This window comes from Balaenoptera musculus, chromosome 13 (genome assembly GCF_009873245.2).
Source record: "Balaenoptera musculus isolate JJ_BM4_2016_0621 chromosome 13, mBalMus1.pri.v3, whole genome shotgun sequence".
Taxonomy (NCBI): Eukaryota; Metazoa; Chordata; class Mammalia; order Artiodactyla; family Balaenopteridae; genus Balaenoptera; species Balaenoptera musculus.
Window position 1 is genome coordinate 44,364,327 of NC_045797.1, and position 26,254 is coordinate 44,390,580.

At 47.1% G+C, this 26,254-nt stretch overlaps 1 protein-coding gene across 7 annotated transcripts in view; it reads right to left on the reverse strand.

Annotated features, from left to right (window-relative positions):
- Positions 1-3,982: 3,982 nt before the first annotated feature.
- Positions 3,983-26,254, reverse strand: part of SPTBN1 (spectrin beta, non-erythrocytic 1) — a 195,189-nt gene continuing 172,917 nt past the window's right edge. For 4 of the 7 annotated variants that reach the window (XM_036872634.1, XM_036872635.1, XM_036872636.1 and 1 more), the window contains 13 exons: positions 25,879-26,009; positions 24,467-24,671; positions 23,705-24,079; positions 19,849-20,093; positions 18,563-18,701; positions 17,664-17,748; positions 15,660-15,856; positions 14,452-14,564; positions 13,666-13,729; positions 9,108-9,346; positions 7,705-7,878; positions 6,155-6,197; positions 5,106-5,324 (listed from right to left, as the gene is read on the reverse strand). In XM_036872634.1, the coding sequence (XP_036728529.1) occupies positions 5,106-5,324; positions 6,155-6,197; positions 7,705-7,878; positions 9,108-9,346; positions 13,666-13,729; positions 14,452-14,564; positions 15,660-15,856; positions 17,664-17,748; positions 18,563-18,701; positions 19,849-20,093; positions 23,705-24,079; positions 24,467-24,671; positions 25,879-26,009 (2,229 nt within the window). Of the gene's footprint in view, positions 5,325-6,154; positions 6,198-7,704; positions 7,879-9,107; positions 9,347-13,578; positions 13,730-14,451; positions 14,565-15,659; positions 15,857-17,663; positions 17,749-18,562; positions 18,702-19,848; positions 20,094-23,704; positions 24,080-24,466; positions 24,672-25,878; positions 26,010-26,254 lie in introns of those variants that run through there. The other 3 variants (XM_036872638.1, XM_036872639.1, XM_036872640.1) reach the window with 2 other exon arrangements.

Sequence of the window (26,254 nt, forward strand, 5' to 3'; positions counted from 1 at the left end):
GTTTCTGTGCGAGGGCTTCCTCCAGTTGCGGCAAGCGGGGGCCACTCTTCATCGCGGTGCGCGGGCCTCTCACTATCGTGGCCTCTCTTGTTGCGGAGCACAGGCTCCAGACGCGCAGGCTCAGCAGTTGTGGCTCACGGGCCTAGTTGCTCCGCGGCATGTGGGATCTTCCCAGACCAGGGCTCGAACCCGTGTCCCCTGCATTAGCAGGCAGATTCTCAACCACTGCACCACCAGGGAAGCCCCTATACATCATTCTTGAAATGACAAATTTATAGCAATGGAAAACAGACTCGGGGTTGGCAGAGGTTGAAGGCAGCGGGGCTGGAAAGCAGGTGTGGCTACATAAAAGGGCAGCAGGAAGGATCTTTGTGGTGATGGACATGTTCTGTACCTTGAGTATATCAAATATTCTGGATGTGATACTGTGCTACAGTTTTGCAAGATGACACCACTGGGGGAAACTGGGTAAACGGTACCGAATTACTTCTTACAACCCCATGTGAATCTACAATGGTCACAAAATTTAAAAGTTTAATTAAAAAAATAAAAACTGTTCTCAGCAATTATATTGGTGGTAGTATTATTGGTATTCTGAGTTGATGCATGTAATTTGGGATAAAGCACATGAGTAATTATAGGATATTCTAACTCTATGGCTCCTGTATCCTTGAAAGCCACGATCCTGAGTGAAAATGCTTAGTACACAATACAGGAAAAACCTGTACAATCCTGAATTCGAGTTATTTTTTCTTAGCTCTATCTACTGATACGCCTAGAAAACAAGGACCAACCCAGGAGCAATGAGCATTGCTAGCACACAAATTACGGTTTTCAAAATACCATTTTACACTAAAAGAAACCAGGTTTTCTTAAGAGGAATCTCTGATTGCAGGTCCGGGGGCAAGACACGTACTGGATGAGCCTGGGACAGTGTGTCATGCCAGATAAGGAGGAAGGGGATATCAAAAGGACTCAGAAGCCAACTTGAAGGGACTTCCACCAGCCAAAGATGGGACATCTTTAAATTTCAAAAAGGGTAATTTCATCAGTGGTCAGTGTTGGGAAGTGGGAAGTGAATGATTTCACCATGACTCTCAATGGTGAGAAAAGTCCTGAGCTTTGGTGGATAGAAGTTTTACTTTTTTTCTTTAATTTATGCTTTTTTGGGTTATGATCATGCTTAGAAAGACCAGCTTAAATCATGGTAAAGACTCAGGCATTTACCCTGTCTTTCCTATATGAATTCTACCACTAGATGAAATATTCAAATATTCCAACTAATAAATGAAGAGAATGTATCCAGAGGGAAATATCATAGCTGCCCCCCAACCCCATACACTACTAACCCTAAAAGTGCCAAAAAGTTGGTGAGAAGATAGCCATGTGTCCACTGCTCAGCCTGATATACTCTATTTCATTGACTGAAGACCTGTAGGTTGTACAAAGAATCATCACTCTAAGTACCGCCAAGAAAACACAACGCTGAGGCTTGGGAATTGAAGATGCATTCCAACTTCAGAGATGTTCAAATGTGACAAAAGCGGCCTTTCATCAATCAAGAATGCCTCCTTCATGTCCTGAAAGTCTTAATTTACTGCTTCTCAATTCTCAGATGTATACACAGAAAGACCAGTTTTATTACCCATCCTGTACCACTAAAAATTCAGGTAAAATAGTACATTATAGCAACAAAAATAAATGTGCACAATTCTCAAAATGTTAAGCAGTGCATGATTTTTACAAAAATCCATTATTTACCGTGACAGGATTGAAGATCACGATCTTATATGGCCTGTAACTTCCCCCTGTGAACATGTCTTCATTCGGATTTTCTAATCACATGTGCTGACATCAGCTCCTGATGACCCACAGAAGCCATTCTTCTGCAGCTGCTTCTCCTCCTGCCACCCATCATCTTCCACTTTCAGGCCTCAGGCATCCTCAGCAAGGGCAGTGAGGAGAGCATGTACCACCAAAACCAGGTATCGGGGGTCTGCAAGCCTCTGGAATTACATGCAAAATGTTCCATCCACATCTACTTTCTATGGAAATCTGGGATTGCTGGTTAGTTTCCCTTTGAGTGTGGCCTGCCTGCCACCTGCCTGGCTTTGTCAGGTAGGCTGTAATCAATCACGTTTATTATTATTTTTTTTAACATCTTTATTGGAGTATAATTGCTTTACAATGGTGTGTTAGTTTCTGCTTTATAACAAACTGAATCAGCTATACGTATACATACATCCCCATATCCCCTCCCTCTTGCATCTCCCTCCCACCCTCCCTATCCCACCCCTCTAGGTGGTCACAAAGCACCGAGCTGATCTCCCTGTGCTATGTGGCTGCTTCCCACTAGCTATCTATTTTACATTTGGTAGTGTATATATGCCCATGCCACTCTCTCACTTCGTCCCAGCTTACCCTTCCCCCTCCCCGTGTCCTCAAGTCCATTCTCTACATGTGCGTCTTTATTCCTGTCCTGCCCCTAGGTTCTTCAGAACCTTTTTTTTTTTTTTTTGATTCCATATATGTTAGCATATGGTATTTATTTTTCTCTTTCTGACTTTCTACACCTCATTACAAATAACTCAATTTTGTTTCTTTTTATGGCTGAGTAATATTCCATTGTATATATGTGTCACATCTTCTTGATCCATTCATCTGTCGATGGACACGTAGGTTGCTTCCATGTCCTGGCTATTGTAAATAGAGCTGCAATGAACTTTGTGGTACATGACTCTTTTTGAATTATGGTTTTCTCAGGGTATATGCCCAGTAGTGGGATTGCTGGGTCATATGGTAGTTCTATTTTTAGTTTTTTTTTTTAAGGAACCTCCATACTGTTCTCCATAGTGACGGCATCAATTTACATCGCCACCAACAGTGCAAGAGGGTTCCCTTTTCTCCACACCCTCTCCAGCATTTACTGTTTGTAGATTTTTTGATGACGGCCATTCTGACTGGTGTGAGGTGATACCTCATTGTAGTTTAATCATGATTATTTTCTAAGATGCTTTTTCTTAAGTAAACATTTTGGTCAGAGGTTCACCTGTTGCGAATTGAACAACTTGATTCCAATCCTGAGTAAGGCGAGGGCAAGGGAGTGTCATGGTGAGATCAATGGCCTTGGGTGCTTGGGGGGGTGCAGGTGGGGGTAGGGGGAATAAACAGTGAGGTCTCAGTTCACCTGAGGGTAACAGAAAGCCCTGATGCTAGTCAGCTGTGAGGCCCGGGACTGATGTCATGGTAGGCATGTCCTCCGGGGAATAAACTACTGAAAAGTCTATAATACTAGCACCCATTGCTACTCTATGTAAGAAAACACGCAAGTGGTACGGAGTCGATACACACAGATAAACTAGGACAAGTACAACACACGTCTCTAACCCACGATCCTACGCTGGCATCAGCAACCTGGCCCACGGGCCACACCTGGCCTGTCATCTGTTTTTGTACAATCTGTGTAAAATAGATTTTACGTTTTAAATGTTTTTAAAGAATCAAAAATGACTATGGTGTGGCACATGAAAATTGAACGAAATTCAAACCTGTGTCCACACATAAGGTTTTACCGGAACACAGTCGTGCCCACTGGTTATGTATCATCGATGGCTGCCTCTGTGTTACACAATGGCAGAGTTTCAACAGAGAGAGTACGGCCTACAGAGCCTAAGACATTTACTTATCTCTGGCCATTTGCTGAAAACGTTTTCTAACCCTTGCCTCAGAGCTCAGGTTTAGCAAGCTCTCTGATAACTTTTTCATAAATAGAAGATAAAATCTGGATGTAGGGCTGCAAAACATTCCATATTTATTACACCGCTTATTGTAACTTTCAAAGCTGGGGTACCAGACATGCACAAGAATGCGAAATAGGAACCCAGATGGACAGTCTAATGTTTCCCGTTTGCTGTTTCTCACTTTGCAAATTCCCTACATGGCGTGCATGCAAGGAGAGGAAAAACAACAATTACCCACCATGCTAGATTTAAAAGCATTTAATGACATAGCATATATTGAACAGAGAGGGCAAAAGTCGAGAGGTACAGGTCATAACGACTGAGCACCGGGCCTGAGTGACCACCTCCCTGCTCAGGCCCAGCCTCTGTGGAGTTCATTCCTATCAATGCCATTTTGATTGTGCAGTAAGATGAAAATTTGTCATTACAATCGTTACAGTGACAGAGAAATGCACACTATGTACCAAATAGCAAGGTAATGAAGCAAATTATAACACAGTGTGGCAACGCACAAGCAAGTAACCATTAGGGTAACAGGACTTTGTCCAGTAAATGCTTCAGTTCCACTTGTACACTTACCAATGATTTAAAGGGTTTATTATACATCTAGTTTTATTATACTTTGTACTAGAATTATCTCAAACATACAATATAATGTATTTCAGCAAAAAAAAAAAAAAAAAAAAAAATTGAAATTACAGATTATTTAAAACAGTATCAGTTTTCTATTCCTTCTTGGATCCCGACATTCTTAACCGTCGTCCAGGTTGATGCAGAAGAGCCGCATGTCGTGTGTTAGTAAGTGATGCCAGATACAAACGGTTTGGTCTGTAGAGTTAACAATGGAGCTGCACTGTGGCTGCAGTGAGATCATAATACACAATCTGTTTATTCCAGGTTAGACCCATCGTGGGCACTTCCAATAGTCAAGACTCAAGGTAACCACTGGAAGTAAATGGAAGAGAATGGTGTTGGGAACTTGGTACATTTTGTCTGTGGTGAGCACAGGAAATACTGTTTAAGCACCGCTGCCTTGCATACCAACAGCACTAGAGGCGGGTTATTTCCAACACAGCCTCACAAAATTGAGGAACAGTTTAAATATTGAGATCTAATCTATATAATTTCGTTTAAAAAAATCTGGTCTTCCCTCTGCACCTCAAGCTTTTTTGTAACTTGGAGATAAAGTGTTTAGGTGTATTTTCCCCTCCCGCCCCCCCCGAGAAATGCTCTATAAATTAAAAGAAAAAAATCAACCACATTGAGGAACATTTAGGCACAGAGAGTAATGTGTTGGTTCTGAGCTTGCATGCTGGAATTTCACTGAAAAGGTTAAGAGAAGGGCAGGAGGTGACGGAAAGGAGTTCACTTCTTTTTGCCAAAAAGGCTGAACCTCTTTTCTTTGTCTTTCTCTTTGTCCTTCTCCCGTTTGCCGGGACTGGACTCGCTGGTGATGGTGACAACGCTGGTGGGCAAGGTCTGAGCCCGGCTGGACGCTGGCGTGCTCTGGGTGCTGGCGGACACCTCGTGTTTATCGGAGGAGATGGCAGAGGAGATGGCCTGGATCCACGTGTTCATTTCCTCCTGGATGAAGGAGGGGACACAGGTGAGACTCAACTAAGAGGGACGGGCACGAGACGCTCTTCAGTCCCCCTGGGTGACTGTGTGAGCCTCTGGGGGCTGGAAGGCTTGGGAACGGTGTGTCTGCCTGAGAGGGCAAAGCAGTTCCCAAACGAACCTCTGCTTTGTCAGGACAGGAGTGAACATGATTGAACGCTCACCAGAATTCGGTTTACGGTACCTGAAGGTCCTCACTCTAGTATGTGGCCCTAACAAATGTGGACGAGCTGGAAGACGGGTCTACAGTAGGGTGTCAGGTCCCACCCTAGAAGGTGCTTTTTCTTTTCCTTTTTTAAACTGAAATATATTTGACGCATAACATTGTATAAATTTAACAGAAGTTGCTTTTTTCGAATGTAAAGCCCTGCATACGTGTTGTTTTCCCATCGGCCGACCCCCTCTCCTCTCAAGGAGGAGCACAGCCATGCAATGGTTGGTTAAAGGCAGCGGGGCGCAGTGGGTGCAACGGGGAGGCTCCTGGCTGGGCTGCAGGATCCACACCCAGTGCTGGGACCTGCTCCCTCTGCTTCACCCACAGGTCTCCTCCGCGGACTTCAAGGGACCCTGCACTAGCTCTCCTGCCGCGGTGGGAGGACGGCGAGATGACATTCACTGCCTCTGAGAAGATACAGGAGAACCAAACACCTGCCAGCGTTCATGACCGTGGAGGCCAGAGGACAGAAGCCACCACTGGATCATTACTTATGTGAAGAACACCATAAATAAAGCTCATCGGGCCACCAACACTTGCAAACTTCTAAGTATTTGAAAAAAAATGAAACTTAGAAACTTACATCGTCTTTGGCTTGGAAGAGGTACTCATTGCCGTCATTTAGTCTGTAATTTGAAGGAAGAAACTCAGTCACAATATAACTTAAGGAAAAAAAAAAAAAAAAAATCCCTCAACTCTCATGTGGGATACAAGCAAGCCGCAGGAATCACACCAGAAATGCCCGTGAGAACCCTGCACACGTCGCCCACCGTGCCGGGGGGCCTGCACGGGCCCAGCAGCCGCGCCCCGGGGCATCAAGAAGCCATATAATTGGGCCAATATGCACAGGTAACATGGGTGTTTCAATCACTGGAAGGATCCAAAAAGCTCCGAACATGTCAACACCTGGATCTGTTGGGGCAAAGACCACTGGGATGACCGATCACTGCTCTAAACTGAACACAGAAGAAAGCTCTTTAAAACTCACGGGCCCTCCTGAAATTCTGCCACTGGACTTACAGCCCCCACGTTAACAAATACCAGGCTTTCTGAACTGACACCCAGAAAAGTTCTCCTAGACTTCTCTTCTTATACACCTCTCAGAACAAGAGAAACTGCCCTGGCCGGGCTATCGCTGTGACACAGAGAGGACGCTGGCTGGGAGGGCCCCTCCTTCTCTGCTGCGTCCAGAGGAAGCGGGTGCTGCCGGTGCAGAGGAGGTAAATGCCCTCTGCCGATATCCCGACGCTCTGAAGCCGCATCAAGGAAGTACAAAGTGGGCGTGCAGCCAGGGTGGGTGCCAGGCTGGCCGCGCCTGGTCTTACAGCGTGTAAAGCGTCCCAGGTCCCTGAGGCCTGCCTCCAGTGCCCGTCCAGGGCTCAAAGAATCACCCTATTTGAACTGCTCTCATTTGCGGTCCTTGGCCTCGTCCAGCTGGCATGAGACTCACGTGTAACTGAGGACCAAAGTTTGCTTTTCAAATTCCAAAGCAACAGATCAAGTTAGTATCAGACTAAGTATCGTCCTAACCACTAACATGTTTGCTTTTCACGCTTTTAAAAGAAAAACGGATTTTTCTGCCCATTCCCAAGTACAAGCAGAACTTCAGAGCTTGGATCCACTCTGTTGGGAGTCGTATGTGTTGTACAGGGTAGAGACATTTGGAACTGAATGGTTCCAGAGGCATCTGGAACATCCGCTGGGTGAGTCAGGGGAGCACCCGCCCCTTCCTGTTTGTCTCCACCTGGCTCCGGGATGACTCACTTGACCCATCTCCAGATAAGTCATGAGCAAAGAACAGCAACTCCTGGGTCTGGATTAGCTGCAAAGACGGGGAAACTATTTTTCTAAGCTCCCCTTAAACTGTGAAAAGTGACTAGCTCACCTTGTCTCAGGAAACACTAAGTTCCAGCTTACAAAAAGGAAAGCTCCTTTTCTTCCATGTTCAGTTGTGCCATTAACCGGCCACCAAGCCCAGAGATCCTAACCAAGACGTGTGCCTATCCAGTTTGTCACTTTGTCGGTGATTTTTTAAACGGCAGAGGAGAGGAATCAACTGATCACAGCATCTATCTAAGAAAACCAACCCCCAGAGTGAAAATAAACACACACCCACTCTCTGGCAACGCTCACCTTAGCTTGAACACGTGCTTCTTCTTTTTGTAATCAAGGGCCACTTCACAGATGGCTTCTTTCAAACTCACAGGGACCTCGCTGTGGTAGGGAATTCCGGAAGCAGCTGTCTTTGCATCTTTGTAGAAACCCATTTCTTGGTTATTTATGACACAGTAAACGTTGTGCCAGGACCTGAGCAGTAAAAAAAAAAGGAACTTCAAGTTTCTGCTCCACACTACCTTCAAGAACTAAGGGTCTGATTAACACGAAAACGATCCTCACACAACATGGCATGATCCCCTGTTAAAGGCCCTTCCTAAATCCTGCTAAAAATACGCAATGGAACAGAATTCCTCTGTGGACTCCCAAGACAAGACACGTACTGCTAGTGGCAGGTTTTTGAGGGCCACTTCTCACTCTGAGTTTGAAGAAAACCACAGTGCCCTCTTTCATTAAATAAAGGTACTCTTGGCTCTGACGGGAAAGACTTTTGCTGGTGTTTGGTACACTCGTGTGGTAACAGGGTACAGGCCAAGCTCCTTACTGGAAACATGCCTGTCCTTAAGCAGCTCTTCCACCTCAGCTTCATTCTGTAATGAAGTGGCCTGGCAACGTGACAGGGAGGGGGAGGCAGACCCAGGGCCACTAGCACTTATGGTACACTGGCTGAATTAGAAAAAGGTAGCCTTTCCCCCAGGGTATGGCAAACTGTCCTAATATACTGCCTTTATTAGAACAAGACACTTTACTGCCACCTGCCTGTATTAACAAATAAATCTATAATGTCCCCAATGTGGATGGCAGCTCTTAGATGGGATTCCCTTGTACAGTGTACAACCTGTACAACTGTACATGGTGGTTCCAGGCAGTTTGGTTTACTGGTTAAGCACACAGGCTGTGGAGTCAGATGAGTTTTACCCTAGCTGTGCCATTTACTAAGTTACTACACAGAGTGAGCTTTCTTAACCTCCCAGAGCCTCAGTTTCTTCATTTGTAAAATGGAGATAATACAAGTAGGGCTACTGGGAGATAACGAGTATAAAGACTGATATGGCGATAAGGTAGGGGAAATGGTGAATGTCTTAAAACATCCCCCAGGAGGGAAACAACAGTGAAATCATTTCACTCTAGGGAAGACTCCCCCCCCCCCCCTCAATCTAGCAATATTCCTTCTCAGGAGGAACTACTAAGGCCTCTTCTTGCTGTTCCCACACACACTTAACTCTTCCTTCTCTCGGTGAATAAAAAAAGCACACTACTCCCACTTCCCAACGTCAGTCCCGAGAAGGATGTAATGCCCGGGAAGCTACAGAACAAATCAGCCACATAAACACACACTCCCCTTTCGATCAAGAGTGGCCCACCTCCACCTCTTAATGGGCCGACTTCCCCCGGGACCGCCTCAGCCTCTGTGCTGTTACCTGCTTGAGGCCTTCTTATTGTGGGCCTCCCACTCGTGCTTCCGATTCAGGAAGCCTTCCATCTGGGCCAAAGGCGTCTCCTGGGTCCTGGCCGGCAAGGTGGCAGCGCTCTGGGCCGGGAGGGCAGTCTTGGCTTTGCGCTCGGAGGTGGGAGAGGGGATGGGGCTGGACTCTTTCGAGCTTGTCCTCTGTTCTGCAGCGCCATTGACCATTTCGCTCGTGTCCACCATTTCTGCCATCTAGGGACAGCGGAGAGGCCGTTCAGCTAACCCCGTGAGCCCCGGGGGTGACCACATACGCTCTGACTCGCACACGTGGCTGTGTATAAATGCCTGGCACAGATCGAGGCAGTACAGTAAAACCATTGCACATCCCACAAAGCCAGCTGGACACCAAGGACATTAGAAGGTGGGAATGGATTAATACCCGCCCGTTTACGGGGAAATGAGAAAAGCGAAATGCCAGGATGAGTTTTACTGCACTCTGTTCCTCTGATCAATCCATTTTCTCTAATAGAACTCAGATCATTTCCTCTTATGGTTACTTTAAAACAAAAGGACAACAGTTAACAATCACACATATTAAATATGAGAGAGTGGACGTTATACAGCAGCCACCTTACAACCAAGGACGCCACCAGAAGGGCTGGAAGTTGAAGCGAAAGGGCATTCACAAACAGATGGATAGACAACTCTATCAGTACTACACGGCATTCCCCCAAAGTCAGACAAGAAAGACCTTTGGTTTCTGAAAATGCTCTTCGGCTCTCCTCCCACCACCCCTCGACACATCGTCATAAACACATGCAGAAATTAGGACGGCAATCATGCATTTCACATCTACCATCCCCGTTAGACTTTGGAACTTAAGAGCTGGAAGGAAATGAGGCAAGTCAACGAACATCAATTTAACCACATCTGCCGAAGTTGTATCGTGAGTGGGTTGTAGTTTGTGTTAAAGGAGCTGGAAAAGCCAATCACAGTCACTCAACACCACACAGCTATTTACCCCCAAACAAAGACAGAACCAGGGCCTTCCCCATCACGTGCTGGTTGATCACGGTGCCTTGCTGCACTGAGACGAGAAAGCCCAGACAGCCAGGCTTCCAGCGGCTCTGACCCTTCGGGCTGGAGACGTCTTCGGGAGCTGTTCCTTCCCAAGCTCATTTATATTGTAACCCTCATGGCTTTTCGGCTTGGGAAATGCAGTAGGGTCTCCATTCATTATCGCTTTCAGCCTGTGTGCCATCAACTGTGTACCATGAACTGAAGCGGTCCCTGGCTGATACGCCCAGGGTGTGGGATTAGCGAGTTACTAAAGCTGGGTGTGGCTGATGCTTTAGTGGATTACAGACAACCTGCACCCTTCGTACACGGACAAACATGGAGGTGTCAACGGCACGCTCATTAGATACGTCCCCCACCTCTGCTGCCCAGAACCAGGTGACAGCAAAATTAGCAGCAACAACCTCAACAGGATCAAGGGGAGACTGCCTACCACCGCTTGAACATCCGATATGTCAACTCCCAGGAACTGGGATGTCTCTGTTGGGCCTTATCTAAGTGGTGGGCTGGGAGTCAAGTTTATACTCTGTCTATACAAACGATCACTGTCTGCAGCGGGGGGTTAAGGTAAGACTAGAGGCTACGCACTTGAAGGGTGTCTGTGATTAGAACCCTTTATCCACACAGCAACGTGGAAAAAGGATTCTTAGGGTAGAAAGGCACAGGGAGGAGATGCACGGTGATTATCCTGGCCTTGCAAGTGACAGCCTGTCGACCAGTGCTTATAAGAAATATGCTATTTAAATCTCTCTCTTGCCTTTCCCTTTTAAAGGAGAGACAAAGGGGAAATAGTAACCAAAAAAACAAAACCCCCGAGTCAAAAGTAAGTGAGTGGATTTTAAGGTTGACACATCTGTTCTAGTGTGAGATTTCAGGAAACTTCTGGTTGGGAGGAAGTATGAGATCGGTCTGGAAGGCCTGTGCCAGGCATGAGTCCAGGGAGACATGGGGTTAGTGTCTATAGAAACCAGGTTAAACAAAAAAAAATTAGTGCTGCAGGTGTGACTCAAAAACTGCTAGTGACAGCAGTGACCTGGATAGAGGAATGTTTACTGGAAAAAGGCTAAAATTTATCACACTTGGTCAAACTTCAAAGTAGGTGACGGCCAGGGGAAGCCCCTTCTGGGGGAAGTTCTGCAGCAAAAATTTTTTTCTTTAGAGTTAGAAGGAAAGAGAAAACCCCAAACCAGTATGCAGAGATAATTAATGTTTATGCAAATGAATCACTAACCAAGAAAACAAGGAAAATAAAAGGAACAAAATGAATTTTAATGGACATGTGCTTAAGCATGCCAACAGACAACACGCCACTAGAGACAAACATCAAAAGCAAATCGTAGTGCTGTGACCAAACAGTGGGTACATGTGGATACACCCCTACCCCCACCCCACGTTGCTTCTCTTTAGCGATTAGTGGCTGCGTACACCTGAGAATATTTCAATCAGGAGGTGAACATAAATGCAACGTGACAACTAGTAGCACAAGGGACACCTGATTGGTTTTCTAAGTGCAAGAAGCAACACTGTTTTCAAGTTCATTAACTTGAGTCTCTGCACCGTAACTCAGAAGAATGAAAAGAGCTTTTCTTCTTCTGATACAATCCAATTACAATTAAAAATTTGTCTGGCAAGCTACAATTTAAAAATCTAGATAAAAATAGGCATGAGAATAAATGCCAAAAGCATCACAGCACTCCTTTCCTGTGTGCTTATGTGGCTTTGTTTTGTTTTGTTTTGTTTTTGGTCTTCTGAATACGAAAGGCATAAAATTGGGTATTAGTCCTCATGATACAAAATTTAAACATATATATATGGGCACACCACATATATACATATAAATCAATGACACATATCATTTGGAGCCAGAAACACACGTCAGGGCTCCCTAATCACCAAAGATGAAGCAGTAGTTTCTTTTCTAAAATGAATTTTGGTGTGTTTTTAAGGCAGAGACCCAATAATGGTGCATACTACTCCCAGAACATAAGAAGCTTGGCATCTATCTATATACCCATCTACGGTCGCAAGTAGATAGATATGTACATAGAAATGAGGAAACAACAAACAAGATGCTATATGATGTTATCCTGACAAAAGAAAAAAAAAAGACATGCATCATGAAATGAAAAGACAAATTAGACTTAACTCATGGAGAACACATATCAAAACAGGTTTTCTGATTCCACTAACATCTAAATATGGCAAATGAGCAAGTGAATGTCTCACAAGGCTTTGATGTAATATGGGCTTGGTTTGGTGAACAGAATTTCTGTTAAGACATTTTCAAATCCCTGCTGGTGGTCTGATAAATGTCATCCTAAACGACTCTTTATTAGAGAGCGTCACAAAAGGTCAGAAGAAAACGAAAAATGAATCAGAAGATCGATACAAGACATACAACGGAGTTTCTGTCTACAGAGACACTGAAGGACTTCTGGAGCCTGGAGGCAGGCAACACCTCCTGGGGTGGTTCCCCCAAGTGCGTCGTTCAAGTAATCAGGGTGAACCAGAATGGCTTTTGTTCCATGTGTTTGAAAAATTTAAACAGTTTGACACCCTGAAGTCATCAACTGAACGGAGAGGCGTGGAAGTCTGGTAGGCAGGCTTCCCCAACGGGCCGAGAAGCGCTGCCACACCTGCCACATCCCACGTCCCGGCGGTGCCGACAGTGACCCAGACAGAGGCGGTGGCAGCAGTCAGTGGGCCCCTGACCCCTGAGGCTGGCTGCATTATCTGCTGCAAGCGAGCCTACAATTCTCAGTTCAGGACTTGGCAGGAAAAAATAAAGAGAGGACCTGGTTTGTAAAAAAGTAATAAATGATCCGAGGGTCTCAAAACCGTTCAGATTCTGCGCCTAAAGTTTAAAAAACCCTCCCAAGTAGATTCAACTTTTTTTTTTTTTTTTAAATCATTTTCAATAAATGAATGCATCCTTCATGGAATGTTACACAGCTGACTCTAGGTTTTAATCTTAGTACTGGAAGTCTCCCTCCTCAATTCCTAGTGAACTATTGCAGGTTAATAACTCTGTAAAGGGGGCTACGTATAGTGCAGGACTGCACCCTGTTAGTATAACTGGATGTGTCATACCTGTCAGATTCTAGTTTTCTTCTTCATTTTGCTGTAATCTCATTTAATTTCAATTACTCACGTAAGGCTTTCGCTGCAAAATCTTAATAAAGTAAAAAGCTCACGATAAATAAACAAAAAATACGTATGTTGCTTTCAGGCAACTGAGCATCCATCAGTTAAAAAACTCAAATAAACATGAATTAAATGCAAACAAATATGAAACCAAGGAAGGCTATGATTTAAGTAAAATTTTTAACACTGTGGGTGAAGTGGAAGCCAAAAGGTCAAACCAACAGGATTTGGAAAGAGTGGTTCTTGACAAATGGTAGCGAACTTCACAGTCCAGACCACGGCTGGTCACTGGCTGTCCGTCTGCTATTAAAGTTTTTGTAGTTTTGGTAGGTTTGAGAGCGGTAACTAACCCGTGGAGATCCCTGTTCAGCCGGCAAACCATTCTGGGAAACTTGCTCTCCTTTTGAAGTATCCCTGTTGGGGAAGGGGAAGAAAGAAGACAGAGGAGAGAAGAGGAGGAAAGGGGGAAGGAGGGAGGGGAGGGGGGAAGAAAAGAGGAGGAGAAAGAGAAGAAGACGGGGGAGAACACAAGTCAACTTTATTAGAGCCCCCCTCTCAGGAAAACATATGCACCCCTCTTTCACATGACGTGATTTCTTTCTAAAAACTCTTTAAGTGTTTCAAATTGACTCTAGATAGAGAGTAAGACCACAGGCATCCCTGCCCATAAAGGTGGCATTCAGGGTTGTCATGGAGCTTGGACCCCAGCTAAATAATCAGCCTTTCAGAAATACAGAGTAATTTCTGCCCTTCGTGTGAAAGTCACCCAGAACTTTCAGAAAGCATCACCACACAATCACTGGCCTGAAATCTGGGTAGTTCACTCCATCCATTTACTCATGTGGAAATTCTAAGTGTGTGTGTGTGTGTGTGTGTGTGTGTGTACACACACATGTGCACAGCAGAGATGGCTGCTGTCGACATTCCACTTCCGCTACCAACATAGCAATGTGAGACTGTGGACAAGTCACTGTCCTCAAATATTATCCGGGGGTGACTGTACAGAGAGAGTCTCAGGAGTCTTCGGAAGTGACTAACAGGAAGGGCACATCAGCACGGGCTTAGAAAGTGTGCTCCCTAAACCTCTCTTGTCACTGAAGCTGAGACTGAAGTGGGCGGGCTGCCCCGTGACTCACCACTGCTGCTGGGACTCGGTGTCCTCGGAAACCTTCGAGCTCGGCTCAGGAGAAGGCGGCCGCCTCTTCCTCTCCTCTTCCTCTTGCTGTCTGCGCACTTCCAGTAGCTCCAACTGAGGGAGAATACGCCGATGTGTGGCAGAGCCCCGGACTCTGCCTCTTTTAAGGAGAGGGCTCCAGGCAAACCCTCCTCTCTGAGTGGTCTACGCTGGATCACGCGGGACAACCAGAAGCTCTAACATCCTAAGCAAGATCTCGTTAAGGTCGTAAGAACTGCAGCTACAACCTCAAACCACAGGAAACAGAGGTCTGAGTGATGAAACAGATCCATTCTATGGGCTGGCAGAAGCCCTGTGAGTTGTGTGTGCCCCTGGGACATCGGGTTTAGTTTCTAAATGAACTCTGCAGCTCTCAACCTTGCTGAGGAAGAAAGCACCTGAGCATGAGGGTCCGTGCTGGACTTCTCATCAGAGATCAGACAGACACCACTGAGTTAGAGCTGCAATAATTCCCACAGAGGCTTCTTGTGCTGCGGTAGGGATTCAGGTTCAGCCAAGCCCCAATAACACATTAAAAAAAGCCACGAAACAGACTAACTGGAACTAAGCCATTTCATGAGCAATATGCATGTACCAGAAGTATTCCGTTTTAACACACGTGTACAGGTACATTTTAGATGCCCACAACTGTAGAAATCGGGAAGCACACCATAAAGAATCAGCTTTCCACCAGGAGTGCAAGTGTCTTGGGAGAGAAAACACCAGTGAGCAAGGCCTATTCTAAGGCCTTTATTTTGGCAGAAGAGATTACCAGGACTGGGGAGAGTTTTCAGGGGTCTAAGATCGAGCTACTAGTGCTTGATGGGAATTCTAATCCTGAAATCGGAAGAAAACTGTAAGGCTATGCTCCACGGCTTCTGTGAGATACAGGAAGAAAAGTAGATCAAAAGAGAAAAGCAAATCCCAATCGATCAATTCCCAGACAGGAAGTGACCACAGACCTAGGTGCCCAGCAAGTGGTTGAGGGGGCAGGAGCCCTGGACCATCTCCCCATGTCCTGTACCAAGAGAAACACCAACTCCAGGAAGATCCTTACTGCTTTTAAAGTCAGAGCAATGACCTGAGCTCCCTAGCCTAGGAGGTGAGCAGGAAGAAGAGGCTGCCCACGGGAACCACGGCAGAGCACCCCGGCTCCCAGGGCCCACTTACTGTCGTCAGCCTTTCCAGGGCGGAGAACCTCTCGTCCCAGGTCGCTGCAGACTTTTCAAAAGCCTCGTGGCGCTTGATGAGCTTCTCCACCTCGTCCACGCTCTGGCCTATTTCTCGGCTGGAGAGGTAGGGCTCCTGTCCGAGCAGCCAGGCCTCGGCCACACTGGCGTCCCTTGAGAACTGATGGACCTCCAAGACTGCACAGGGAGCCAAGAGTGAGTGTGGAGGGCAGGGTGACTCGGCAGCTCGGGGTGGCGCTGCCCTCTGCTGGCAGCTGCTGGCACAACCAGCTTACAGTCTAGTCTAGACCTGCGCTGTCCACATAAACGTCATGTGAGCCACACGTGTACAACTTTAACCTTCCCAGCAGCCGCATTAAAAACAGGTGAAGTTGATTTCAAATGCATATTTTAGACAACCTGATGTAACTGTTATTTCAACACGTAATCAGTATAAAAATTAACGGAGTTGTGTTACATCTTTTTTTTCCTCTGTCTTTGAAATCCGACATGTATTTTATACTTGGAGCACATCTTAATTTGGACCAGCCATGTTGCAAGTTCTGAAGAGCCCCATGTGGGCAGTGGCTATACTATACGGCCATGCAGGGCCAGGAGGTATGCTCTGCTCACTCAGCCCTACTTCAGTGAGGTAAGCCTCAGAGCCCTGAAGAACTCACAGTCTACATATAACCAGATTACTCTTGATGGGAGAGCCATTCACCAATCACCCTTTCTCGGGTGAAAATGCTATGTTTTACTTTGGGGGGTTGAGAGGCAGGGAAGGATCTGGAGGCAGTATGGAAAGTAGGGACAGTATGGGCTAAGGCTTCTGCTTTATTCATTCTGTCCTTCCACACGTGAGGAAACACAGCATGACCTCCACGCACTGCAGCTGTGAGAAGGCAGGCCAGACCTCCGCTCTGCCTGCGCTATGGCTGGCATTTTCATTATACCTTAAGCAGCAAAGGTTGGGGTCATTCAGGTAAGAAATCAAGACTGCGGGCAGCACTGGTGTCACCCTGGCGGCCTCCAACATGGCACAAGAAGATGCCCCCACTGCTCGAGAGACTTGTCACCTCATCAGGAATGCCCAGCATGCACCCTGGTGCCTAGTTCACAGTGGAGTGTAATCTGGGTTCTGCTGAACTGAACTGAACTGAACCTGCCCTGGGAGCTGGCAAAATTTACAGACCAAATCCTCATCCAAAGAATGATCAAAAGTGGGATTTCTTTTTCAAAAGAATCGAGATGCCTCCACTAGGTCTCTTACACACCTTTCAGAAAAGGCCCCTTGGATTCTGCTTCTAGAAAGCACTCCTGGTGCCTGAGAATAAGGTTATATAATATAATATAAGGACAGAGCCCGGAGCCCCAAACACAGAATGGCAAAGTATGGTAAATAATGCTTCAGTTGGGCTACCTTTGCAGTTCATACCAATCATAAATGCTATTCCCAATACTGTATATTATAAACTCTGTGTTAGCTTACATAGTCCCTTTATAAAATGAGATTAAAAATAGAATCTACCTCAGAGGGTTATTGTGGGAAGTCAATAAAGAAAAACATATAAAACACTTAGAATAATGCCTGGTTCACGGCAAAATCTTTATCGTTGTTAGCTTTCATAAGACCTAACAAGCCAACTTTCCATCTTCTTGACTCCACAGTAACAATTCTTCTTTAAGATAACTGGAGGAGAAGGGGCTCCTGTCTGCATTCTCCCAGAGGGATGCCACATCCTGTCGTCCCCATACTGTTCCTACACACTCACAACACTGAGGTCAATCATGAGATGAAAGATAATGAATATGTCACAGGGAACTACTTAAAAATACTTATTAGCAGGAAATGGTGAAATAGGACATTAAAAAAGCAGCATTCAGAAAGACTCCAAAAATCATTAAGAGATAACATCATATCAAATCAATTAAAGCAGGTAAATAAACTGGCTTGCTTTCAGTGGGGACCCAAAAAGAGCAGAGAGATTAGGTACATCCTTACTCAGTCTTAACCATTCCCATCGGTCTTCCCACTTGTCAATCATTTCTTTCCTCTTTTCCGTCAACTGCAGTAACTTCTCCTTGATCTGTGAGAAGAGAGGACCCCAAGGACATCTTAATAGAGTAGATCACATCCTCCTAGTCTGCCCCTTGATGGGCCGCTTCATCTAAGAAAAACACTTTTTATGTAGAGACCACCACTAAGGCAGGAAAGATCTAAGGACTGCTCAGTCGATCTGCGTACTGGGAGAGGAGAGAAAAGCACGGCGACGTTCCTTCCAGAAGGGGCTGGGAGGTAGGCCGGGCTCCACCCAAAGCTGCTCTGTCGTGAGGAGGCCTACAATGCACTGAGCCCCCTCCAGACTCCGGGGCTCGCTGTGGTGAAGATACTCAAGTTAAGAGCGGGGGGCGGTGAGAGGGGCAAAGCCCTGAGCTCTCGGAGGCCTCACACTGATAACCAGTCACCTCTGTGTCACCAGCCTCCCAACTCGACTTAGCAACCATCCACTAAAGAGCAAACAGATCTAGGGCACAGGTGACAGAGAAGGGGTGGCACCTTCGAGAACTGATGGAGGAGGTGAGAGAGGACGAACCCTTGGCCAGAGGCCCTCAAAAATTGTCTTCTGTGCCATGGATTGATTGGCTCTACACCTAGAGACTTGCCTGTCTTATTCTACACATACAAGAAAGAAGCAAGGAGCTCTGAAACACATATAAGTGTGTGCATGTGTGTGTGTGTGAACGTAAGCACAGATTTCTGTGTGTGTGTGTGTCTATATATGCCCACACACACATACACACACAAGTGTGTATACTCATACGCTCACAAGAGTGAGTCACTGTACATCTGAACACCAGCTGCGCTCACCCCAGGGGCCCCAAAGCGAAGCGGCATCCTACCTCCTCTGATGCGTAGTGCTTCCTCGCCAGCAGCGATTTCCCAAGTTCAATGCAGGTCGTGAAACTGTCATTACGAGCATCGATTTCAGCTTTGATACCTTGATGATTATTCATTAATAGTTCAACAGAGGACACATCCCTAAAATTACACAAACGATACTTCCTTTAGGAGACCAAGCTTTTCAAATAAACGTGTAGGTTTCAAAACACGTAATTAATTTGAAGGAAACTGGCGGCACCGTATCTGATTCACAGTCTGAGCGCAGGCTGGGTCACTGAGCTGCAGCACAACGATGGTGTAACTCAGGCACAGCTTCACAACCTAACACTGAGAATACGGCTACTTTTATTTTTGTGTGTGCGCTTAAACAATTTTTCTAGGTGGAGACCAGAAAAACCACTGGATCTCTGTTCAACCTTTTACTTTGAAATGCACTTCAGACTCTTCAAGAAGGTACAGACTCTTCAAGAAGGTACAGGTGTTCCCAGTTGTACCCCAGTTGAGTTAGCTGCCCAAGGTTCAGGACGTGTGTGTTCTAAAGAGCAGCAAACACTGTCTCCTTATTTAGACCTGAAGACACACAGAGCAGGAACCAGCCAAGCAATCAGCGACTGGCAGAGCCGTGAGAACGTCTCATCCATCAAAACCGACTGACTGGGAAGCCCTGACCTAAGGAAACACAACTGCTTCATGTATATAATAACCGTATTTCTTCTTTTGGGGCACAGTCCATTTCTCAGTTACGGTGAGGGCTGGAGCTGGCAGTGGGGAACAGGAGGCTATATGTGTCCCTGCTTGTACGCCCACTAGCTCCTCTTCACCGCTTTGCATGAAACATGGCCAAAGAGAAGACACAGAACAAATACTAAATACGAATCCCGAGACACCATTAAAGCAGATGCAGAGTGTAAGAGGCACCTTTAGTAATATGTCTGAAAAGGGATAGAGTGGTTTTTGATCTGACAGACATAGAAAAAGAACTCAGAAAAGCCATCTCATGCCAGCGGTGAGGTAGAGCTAGTCCGGTCCCAGGCATGCGGCTGCTTTGAGGCACGAGGCCCACAGATGAGAGCAGGCGGGCCTGGGTGAGCGTGGACCCAGGGGACAGGGTCGGGGAGAAATGGGGAGGGCTCCACAGGGCTCGACTACACTGGGCCCCTCGTTCCCTGACAACCGTGTGCAGGAGTCAAGTGGAACAGCGGCGGCGCCCCCGAAACCCCTCCCCGCCCCCGCTCTGGCCTCGAAGCTCTGGGGCAGGGCCCAGCCGGGAGGCCGGCAGCGTTACCGTGGCTTCTCCTGGGCTTCGATCTGCCGGATGACATCCTCCATCCACAGCATGAGGTCGCGCACCATGCTGAAGAAGCGGAACTTGTCCCCCGTGTCCACCAGCCGCACCCTGCGGCCCTCGCAGGCGTCCAGCAGGGCCTTCCAGGCTTCCAGGACCTCGTTCTCCCGCTTCTGGATGTCCTCGGCCTTGTCGCCCGCATAGGCGGCCTGGAGGCGGGCTGCATCGTCCTGCAGCTGTCTCACCTGTGAAGCCGCCAGCAGACGAGACGGCTCAGAGCTGGGCCTCCGCGCCACCACCCGGCCTCCCGCTCCCCCTCTGCACACCATTCTGCCTTCGCGCTGATGGGAGCCCTGGTCGGGAAAGGTCCCCGGAGGTGGCCCAGGATGTGAAGACGGCACAGAAACACACGGTATGCACCCAGGTACAGTAAAGGATAAACACCTAATCTGCTCCTGCATGGTACAGACAGTGTTTTTTTTAATCAGGAATGAGAAACTCCCATCGAGAACTCATTTTGAAAACACCTTTTCCATTAGCTATGTGACGTTGCTGTTGAAAACAATGTAGGTATCACCTGTAAGCGCTCCCACAACGGCACATTCCAACGTGAGAAACATAAAAGCAGCATTTAATGTAGTTAAAAATGCTGACGCCAAAGAAGGTAAAATCTTAACCAGCCAAACTTCAATAAAAACTCTGGAGAACAAGAAATGCCAATGAGTCATATGAAAATATGCTACACGGAGATACTGTAATTTGTCACCTCCTAGATGGCAAAAAATCAAGCTTGATGATGTATATGTCAGTGAGCTGATTCACTGCTGATGGGACAAAAGGTTACAGCTCCTACAAGCAGGCACACGCAGTACCCACCAAACTTACAAATGCGTGTGCCCTTTGATTTTATGATTCCACTTTGGGGAATTTATCCTACATATACTCTTGCACTTTTAGGAAATGAAATACACATAAGGTTATTTATTGCACCAATGTCTGTAAACGCAAAAGACTGAAAATAAAGTGTCTGTTCGTCCATGAGGGACTGGTTAAATGACAATGGCACATTCATACAGCAGGCTCCCAGGCAGTCATGAAAAAGAATGCGGAAGGGCTCTGTGTACTCATATGAGAAGTACTCCAAGATGACGACTATGTAGAGAAAGCAAAGCCCAGAGAGTGTACATAATATCAATACTTTCTGTGTAAAAAGGGGGAAAAAACCAAGAAACGGCTTTCACCTTTTTGTTGGGGGCAAGGGTGGTGGTGGAGGGCAGATACACCTTTACAAGAGAAACTAATAACCGTGGCTTATTTTGTAATTTCCTTCTCTTATGTTTTATATAAAGTACGTATTAGTAATGCCATACTCGTGCACAACATCTAATTTAAAATACACACGTATGGGGAGCGCACACTCAATCTTCATTTACTGATCAAAGTCTGAAGACAACAGCCATCCTGAATGATAGCAGCCTTCAGAGGTCCGTGAGGGGAGTATGTGGACAAACATCACGGGGGGAATGGACACTGGGGCTTGCGGGGAGGTGTACCGACCCTGATCACTCAAAAGGCTCTAGGTGGTGGTAGGTAAGGAAAAACAAATTTCTGCAAGAGATGCAAAGAAGAATCAACGGGGTTTGGTTTCCCTGGTGATTTGATTTCCATATCCTAAGAGACTTTTGGAAACATTCTTTAAATATGGCTCAGGTATTAACTCAAATGACAATAAGCAAGTTCCTAGGAAATTATTTGAAAAGCTTATCTCCTATATGACTAACCAAATCTTTCCAAACAAGTTAAAAAAAAAAAAAAATTTCCTGGGCCTCCAGCTGTTTTCAATTTGTTCTCGCAACAACAAACCAAGGTAGATGAGGAGAGCAAAAGCAGAAATTCCCGCTAGAATTAACTACTGCTTTGAGGAGTCACTGCAGACCATCATCAGGTTCCCTCATGTCCACTGTTCCTGCACAGAATGGAGGATGGTGGCGGGTCAGCTGGCATTAAGAGTAAAGCAGCCAAGGAGGAAACACCATCGGCTTCTGGAGGCTGCACCGGGAGCCCTCCCTTCTGCTCTAACTGCAGGAGGGGCATGCATACTTTTGTGGCTGAAATGGCCCGTCCCAGCAGGTATGGTGAGGTGCAGACTATCAGGCTTGACGGAACAGATTCCTGCCCTGGACGTTCCTGGACTCTCAGTGGGCTCCTGCATCTCTCTGAGCCTCACAAAGTGAAGGGATTTAATGAAAAACAAAAAATGAAGGAGCAACTCTACCATCTCTGGAGTCTCCTGAAGTTCTAAAAGTAAATGATTTTATAGGTGCAGAGGAAAGACCTGCTGCTAATAAGGCTTCCAGGCATTCCAGAAGTTCTCTTAAGCTTTTTAAAAACTGTAACAATACACACTGCAGTCCTTAAAGCATTAGGGAACCGAAGCTTCGGAAGGAAATTAAACTTGCAGCGATACAGCGTGACAGGCTCAATTCAAGCCAGGGTCGGCCCTTCTCTGGTGGCCATGCTCTAAGTGCACGGCTCAGGATCCTTACGCGCTCACATGGTGCTCCAGGGCCTTACACGCAGTGAGAGCCACTGAACAGGAAGCTGACAAGCTTCTGAATGGAGAATCCACCAGCCGTGAAGGAAAGACTGGAAACCCGCACAACGCATGGTGGGCGCTTTTAAATTCTGCCTGATGCAGACCCTCAGCCACTCCACAAATCTCTTAAATTATCCCCTCCACACCTTCTACCTCCAGGATGGAAAAGGGGAAGCCACTTAACGTGAATGGAGCCCCAGCTGTGACCTACCTTTGCTTCTAGAAGGGGCAAATTAAGGGGAAGACAACAGCAGTAAAGGTGGTCCTTCCACAGAACAAACCCCAAAGCACAGCAGACAAGGCTGGCACACTAGATCAGGGGCTGGCCCACGGCAAATGTGGGCTCCCTGTTTTTATAAAGCTTTGCTGGCACACAGCCACGCCCTTCACTTTCGGACTGTCCGTGGCTGCTTTATGCTACGATGGCGGAGCTGAGTAATTGTAACGGACTGTATGTCCCACAAAACCAAAGATCTGTACTGTCTGGGCTTCTACAGAAGAAGTCTGCCAACCCCTGCACTAGATCACTGATGTGCTTCTAAAAGGTAAAAACAAACCTCCTGATATCCTCAGGGCTGATATCTTTAAGAAAACGAACTTCTTCTCTAAGATCTTGAAATTTAAGGGAAAAGGCAGATAAAATTTATTTTTCATCTAGTAGACATAAGACTAAGCAGTAAACTGTGCAGGAATGAGAGTGTGAATTAGAGAGTGATTATACTACAGATCGTTACTGTTATATCGTTATCACTTTGCCAGACAGCTCTTAAACAAAGCCTTAGTGTTAACCACTTCATGGCGGGAGGGGAAGACCGGGCATAGTAAAACGTTAGAGTCTTGTTTTCTCTCTTCTCCAATACATAACTCAGACTCTGTTTGACGGAAAATAATGAGGTATCATTTTGGCAATTATTCTGGATGGATATGCCAACGTAATTCAATTCTTGTTGAGAAGGCCTAAAACTTGTCAATGTTTGTGTACGTGTCTGGGTTGTTTATTTTAATCATAAACACTGTTCATCCAACAGTGTCTGCAAAATATGGCAAACTGAGAATGTTACGGACTGGTAAATTCTCCCAAATGGAGCGTTACAACAATGTGTGTAATATGTGTGTGTGCACACGCATGTCCCTTTAATTTGGGCAATTCTTTGAGGCATGTTTGGAGGAGCCAAGGAATGGAGAGAGATGCTCAGAGAGGCACAAAGACGCTGTACAGAAAGAACCCCTGCCACCACCGCTGCGCAGCGCCTCACCCACCTGAGTGCCCAGAGCCTGGATGTCGTGCTCGAACGTGGTGTGCATTCTCTGTAAGGTCTCCACTGTGTTCTGATCTCTCCCGAGCTCCTCGGGGAGTTTCTTGTGCTTGTCCTGGATGCGCCCAAAGATCTCCTTGGCATCGTGGTAAAACTTGTGCAGTTCATAGGAGGCGGCGAGGATCTGTGTCCTCGTGTCGATGAGCTCCAGGAGGTCAGCCCAGGCTTCGTTGAGCCCGTCCTTCCACTCGGCGATGGTGGCGGCATCCGAGTGTCCAGAGTTGATGAGTTCATCTGCCATGTGATTGACCGTGTCCACGCGCTCCTGCCCAATGTTCCCTGTGTCCCGGGCGAATTCCCGGAATCGCTCTTGTAGCATCTGAAACAGGGATGAGCACCAAGAAATCAGTGAGACTACTGTGAACACTTTATTTCTTGATCACGCGAATGTCCTTTGGAGAGAAATGCCTGACTTAACAGATCTCAGCTCCAAAGTCTCGTATCAATCAGGCTTCCTCCTTGCTCACTGCCGCCGAGTAAGGCACGGGCTCCATCTCCTCTGACCAGAGGAGGACAGGGCGCACGCAGCAGAGAGGTTCAACCATCCCCAAGTCGCCCGGTGATCAAAGTGTCAAACTGAAACGAAACCCCGCCATCTTTGGCTCGAGTCTGGGGTGCGTTCTCCGCTCGCAGACAAGGCACGCAAGGGGCCCTCCACAGCCCGCGCGCGCCGCACTACCGCCCGGGCTCTGCCCGCGGTACTTGCCGTGACGTGCTCGTAGTCCTGCCCCAGCTCGTGCGACCCTGCGACCACCTCCCTCTCGGCGATCCACTGCTCCAGGTCGTCCACCTCCCGGTTGAGCTGGAACAGCCGGTGCCTCTCGTCCAGCTTGCCCCTCCTCTCCTCCGCCAGGTCCTTGAGACCCGCATACAGCTTGTCCACCTTGGACTGCCGCATGCTGATGCGCTCACTGCGGGGGGTGAGATGAGGGGGACATGTTCTTCAGGGGGACAGTAAATGAGGAGAAATGCCAAGAGATCACGTTCTACAACATTTCTCAAAGGAAACTTCAAGTTAACCTATTTAGCCTAAAAAAGAACACTCTGAAATTTGACCTCAAGTAATGAAGAGCCAACGTGTAACAAAACACAGTAATCAAGGACAAAGGCCATCCCGACCGTGATGACAGAGGGAGGGGAGAGAAATCGAAACACTCTGCGCTGCTGGCTCCGTATGTCAGGATTTCCTCTGACATTAGAAGTTAACCCAGGATCTGTTCTCAGGTGCCATGCTGTCAAAGGGACAGATAACATCCCCGTCTGCACACACCCTGACCTTCTCTGGGCTGTATGCTCTTCTCTGCCAGGAGGGCGGGCCCTGCTGCTCCCATTTCCTGGGTCCTGGGGGTGCAGCATCCGTCCCCCTCCCTCCAACTTCTCCCAGAATGACAGTCTTCCAGCATGAAAGCAGTCAGACAAGGACTTATTGATGCCTGTCCTTGGGCGATGAGGAAGGCCACTTTCCTGGGAGTCCTGATCACAAACACCTGAAGGAATCCCTGTACCAACCCAGCCACTGACCTCATCTCCAACTTGCCTTGGTTAACGCACAAAGCCGATTCTTGTCTGCCTGAGTCGTAACAGGCAGTTCCAGAGAAAGCCTAAAATGACTGCCACCGAAGTGAGCGTGTAAGCCTGGTCTGTAACAGGGCAGGAGTACCACACACTCCTTTTTCTTATTCCTGAGGCATTCTCAAGACTCAATGTATAAGAGTTCAGAGGCAGCATCATTTTCTTCTCCCGGCAGCCCTTTTAATTTACAGGTCCAAGTATCCTTATCCATGGCTCTATTAAAACTAGTAATTACTTTCCTAAACTGGATGACTTTTTAAACCCAAGGGTAGGTGCTTTTATCACCTGTATATCCATGCAAGTCAATCGGTACTTCTGACGCATGACACCAATAATCTTCTCAATAGGGCTTGGCCAGCAGGAGATAATCAACCCGCAAGAGTGAGCTCCTGTAATGTAACCGTGCACCCTTCCTGTTCAGCACAGGCCTACTGGGTCTGCTTTAAAAATGCTTCCCAAAGATCTACGTTACCAGTTACTCGAGCAAGAGGCCCTGACTGGGGAGGAACTGACAGGCCAGTCTCACCTTCACAGAACGGCACTCACCTTTCAGGATGGCTGTCGGCCACCAGGGCCCGGCTGGTCTTGGAGAGCTGATGCACCGTCTCCGCGTAGTCCTCCACGGCTTGTTCTAGAATCTGGTGCTTCTTCAGCATGGAGACGGCACTCTGCTCATCCTGATTAGAGAGGGGGCCGTCACAACCACAGCCGTGCCCCCGCCCCTGACCCAAAACCCCCCGGAAGAGGGGCGCCCGGCTGACTGCGTGGTGTGGCAGGAGGAAGACTTGGCAGAAAGAAAAAAGCCACACGTGTGATATGGGCGCTGGAACACGGAGCGCTCCATGAGCATCAATGTGGACTGGCCCGTGGGAGCCTCTGAAAGACGGACGTGAGGATGACGCAGGGTGACGGGGACCCGCTG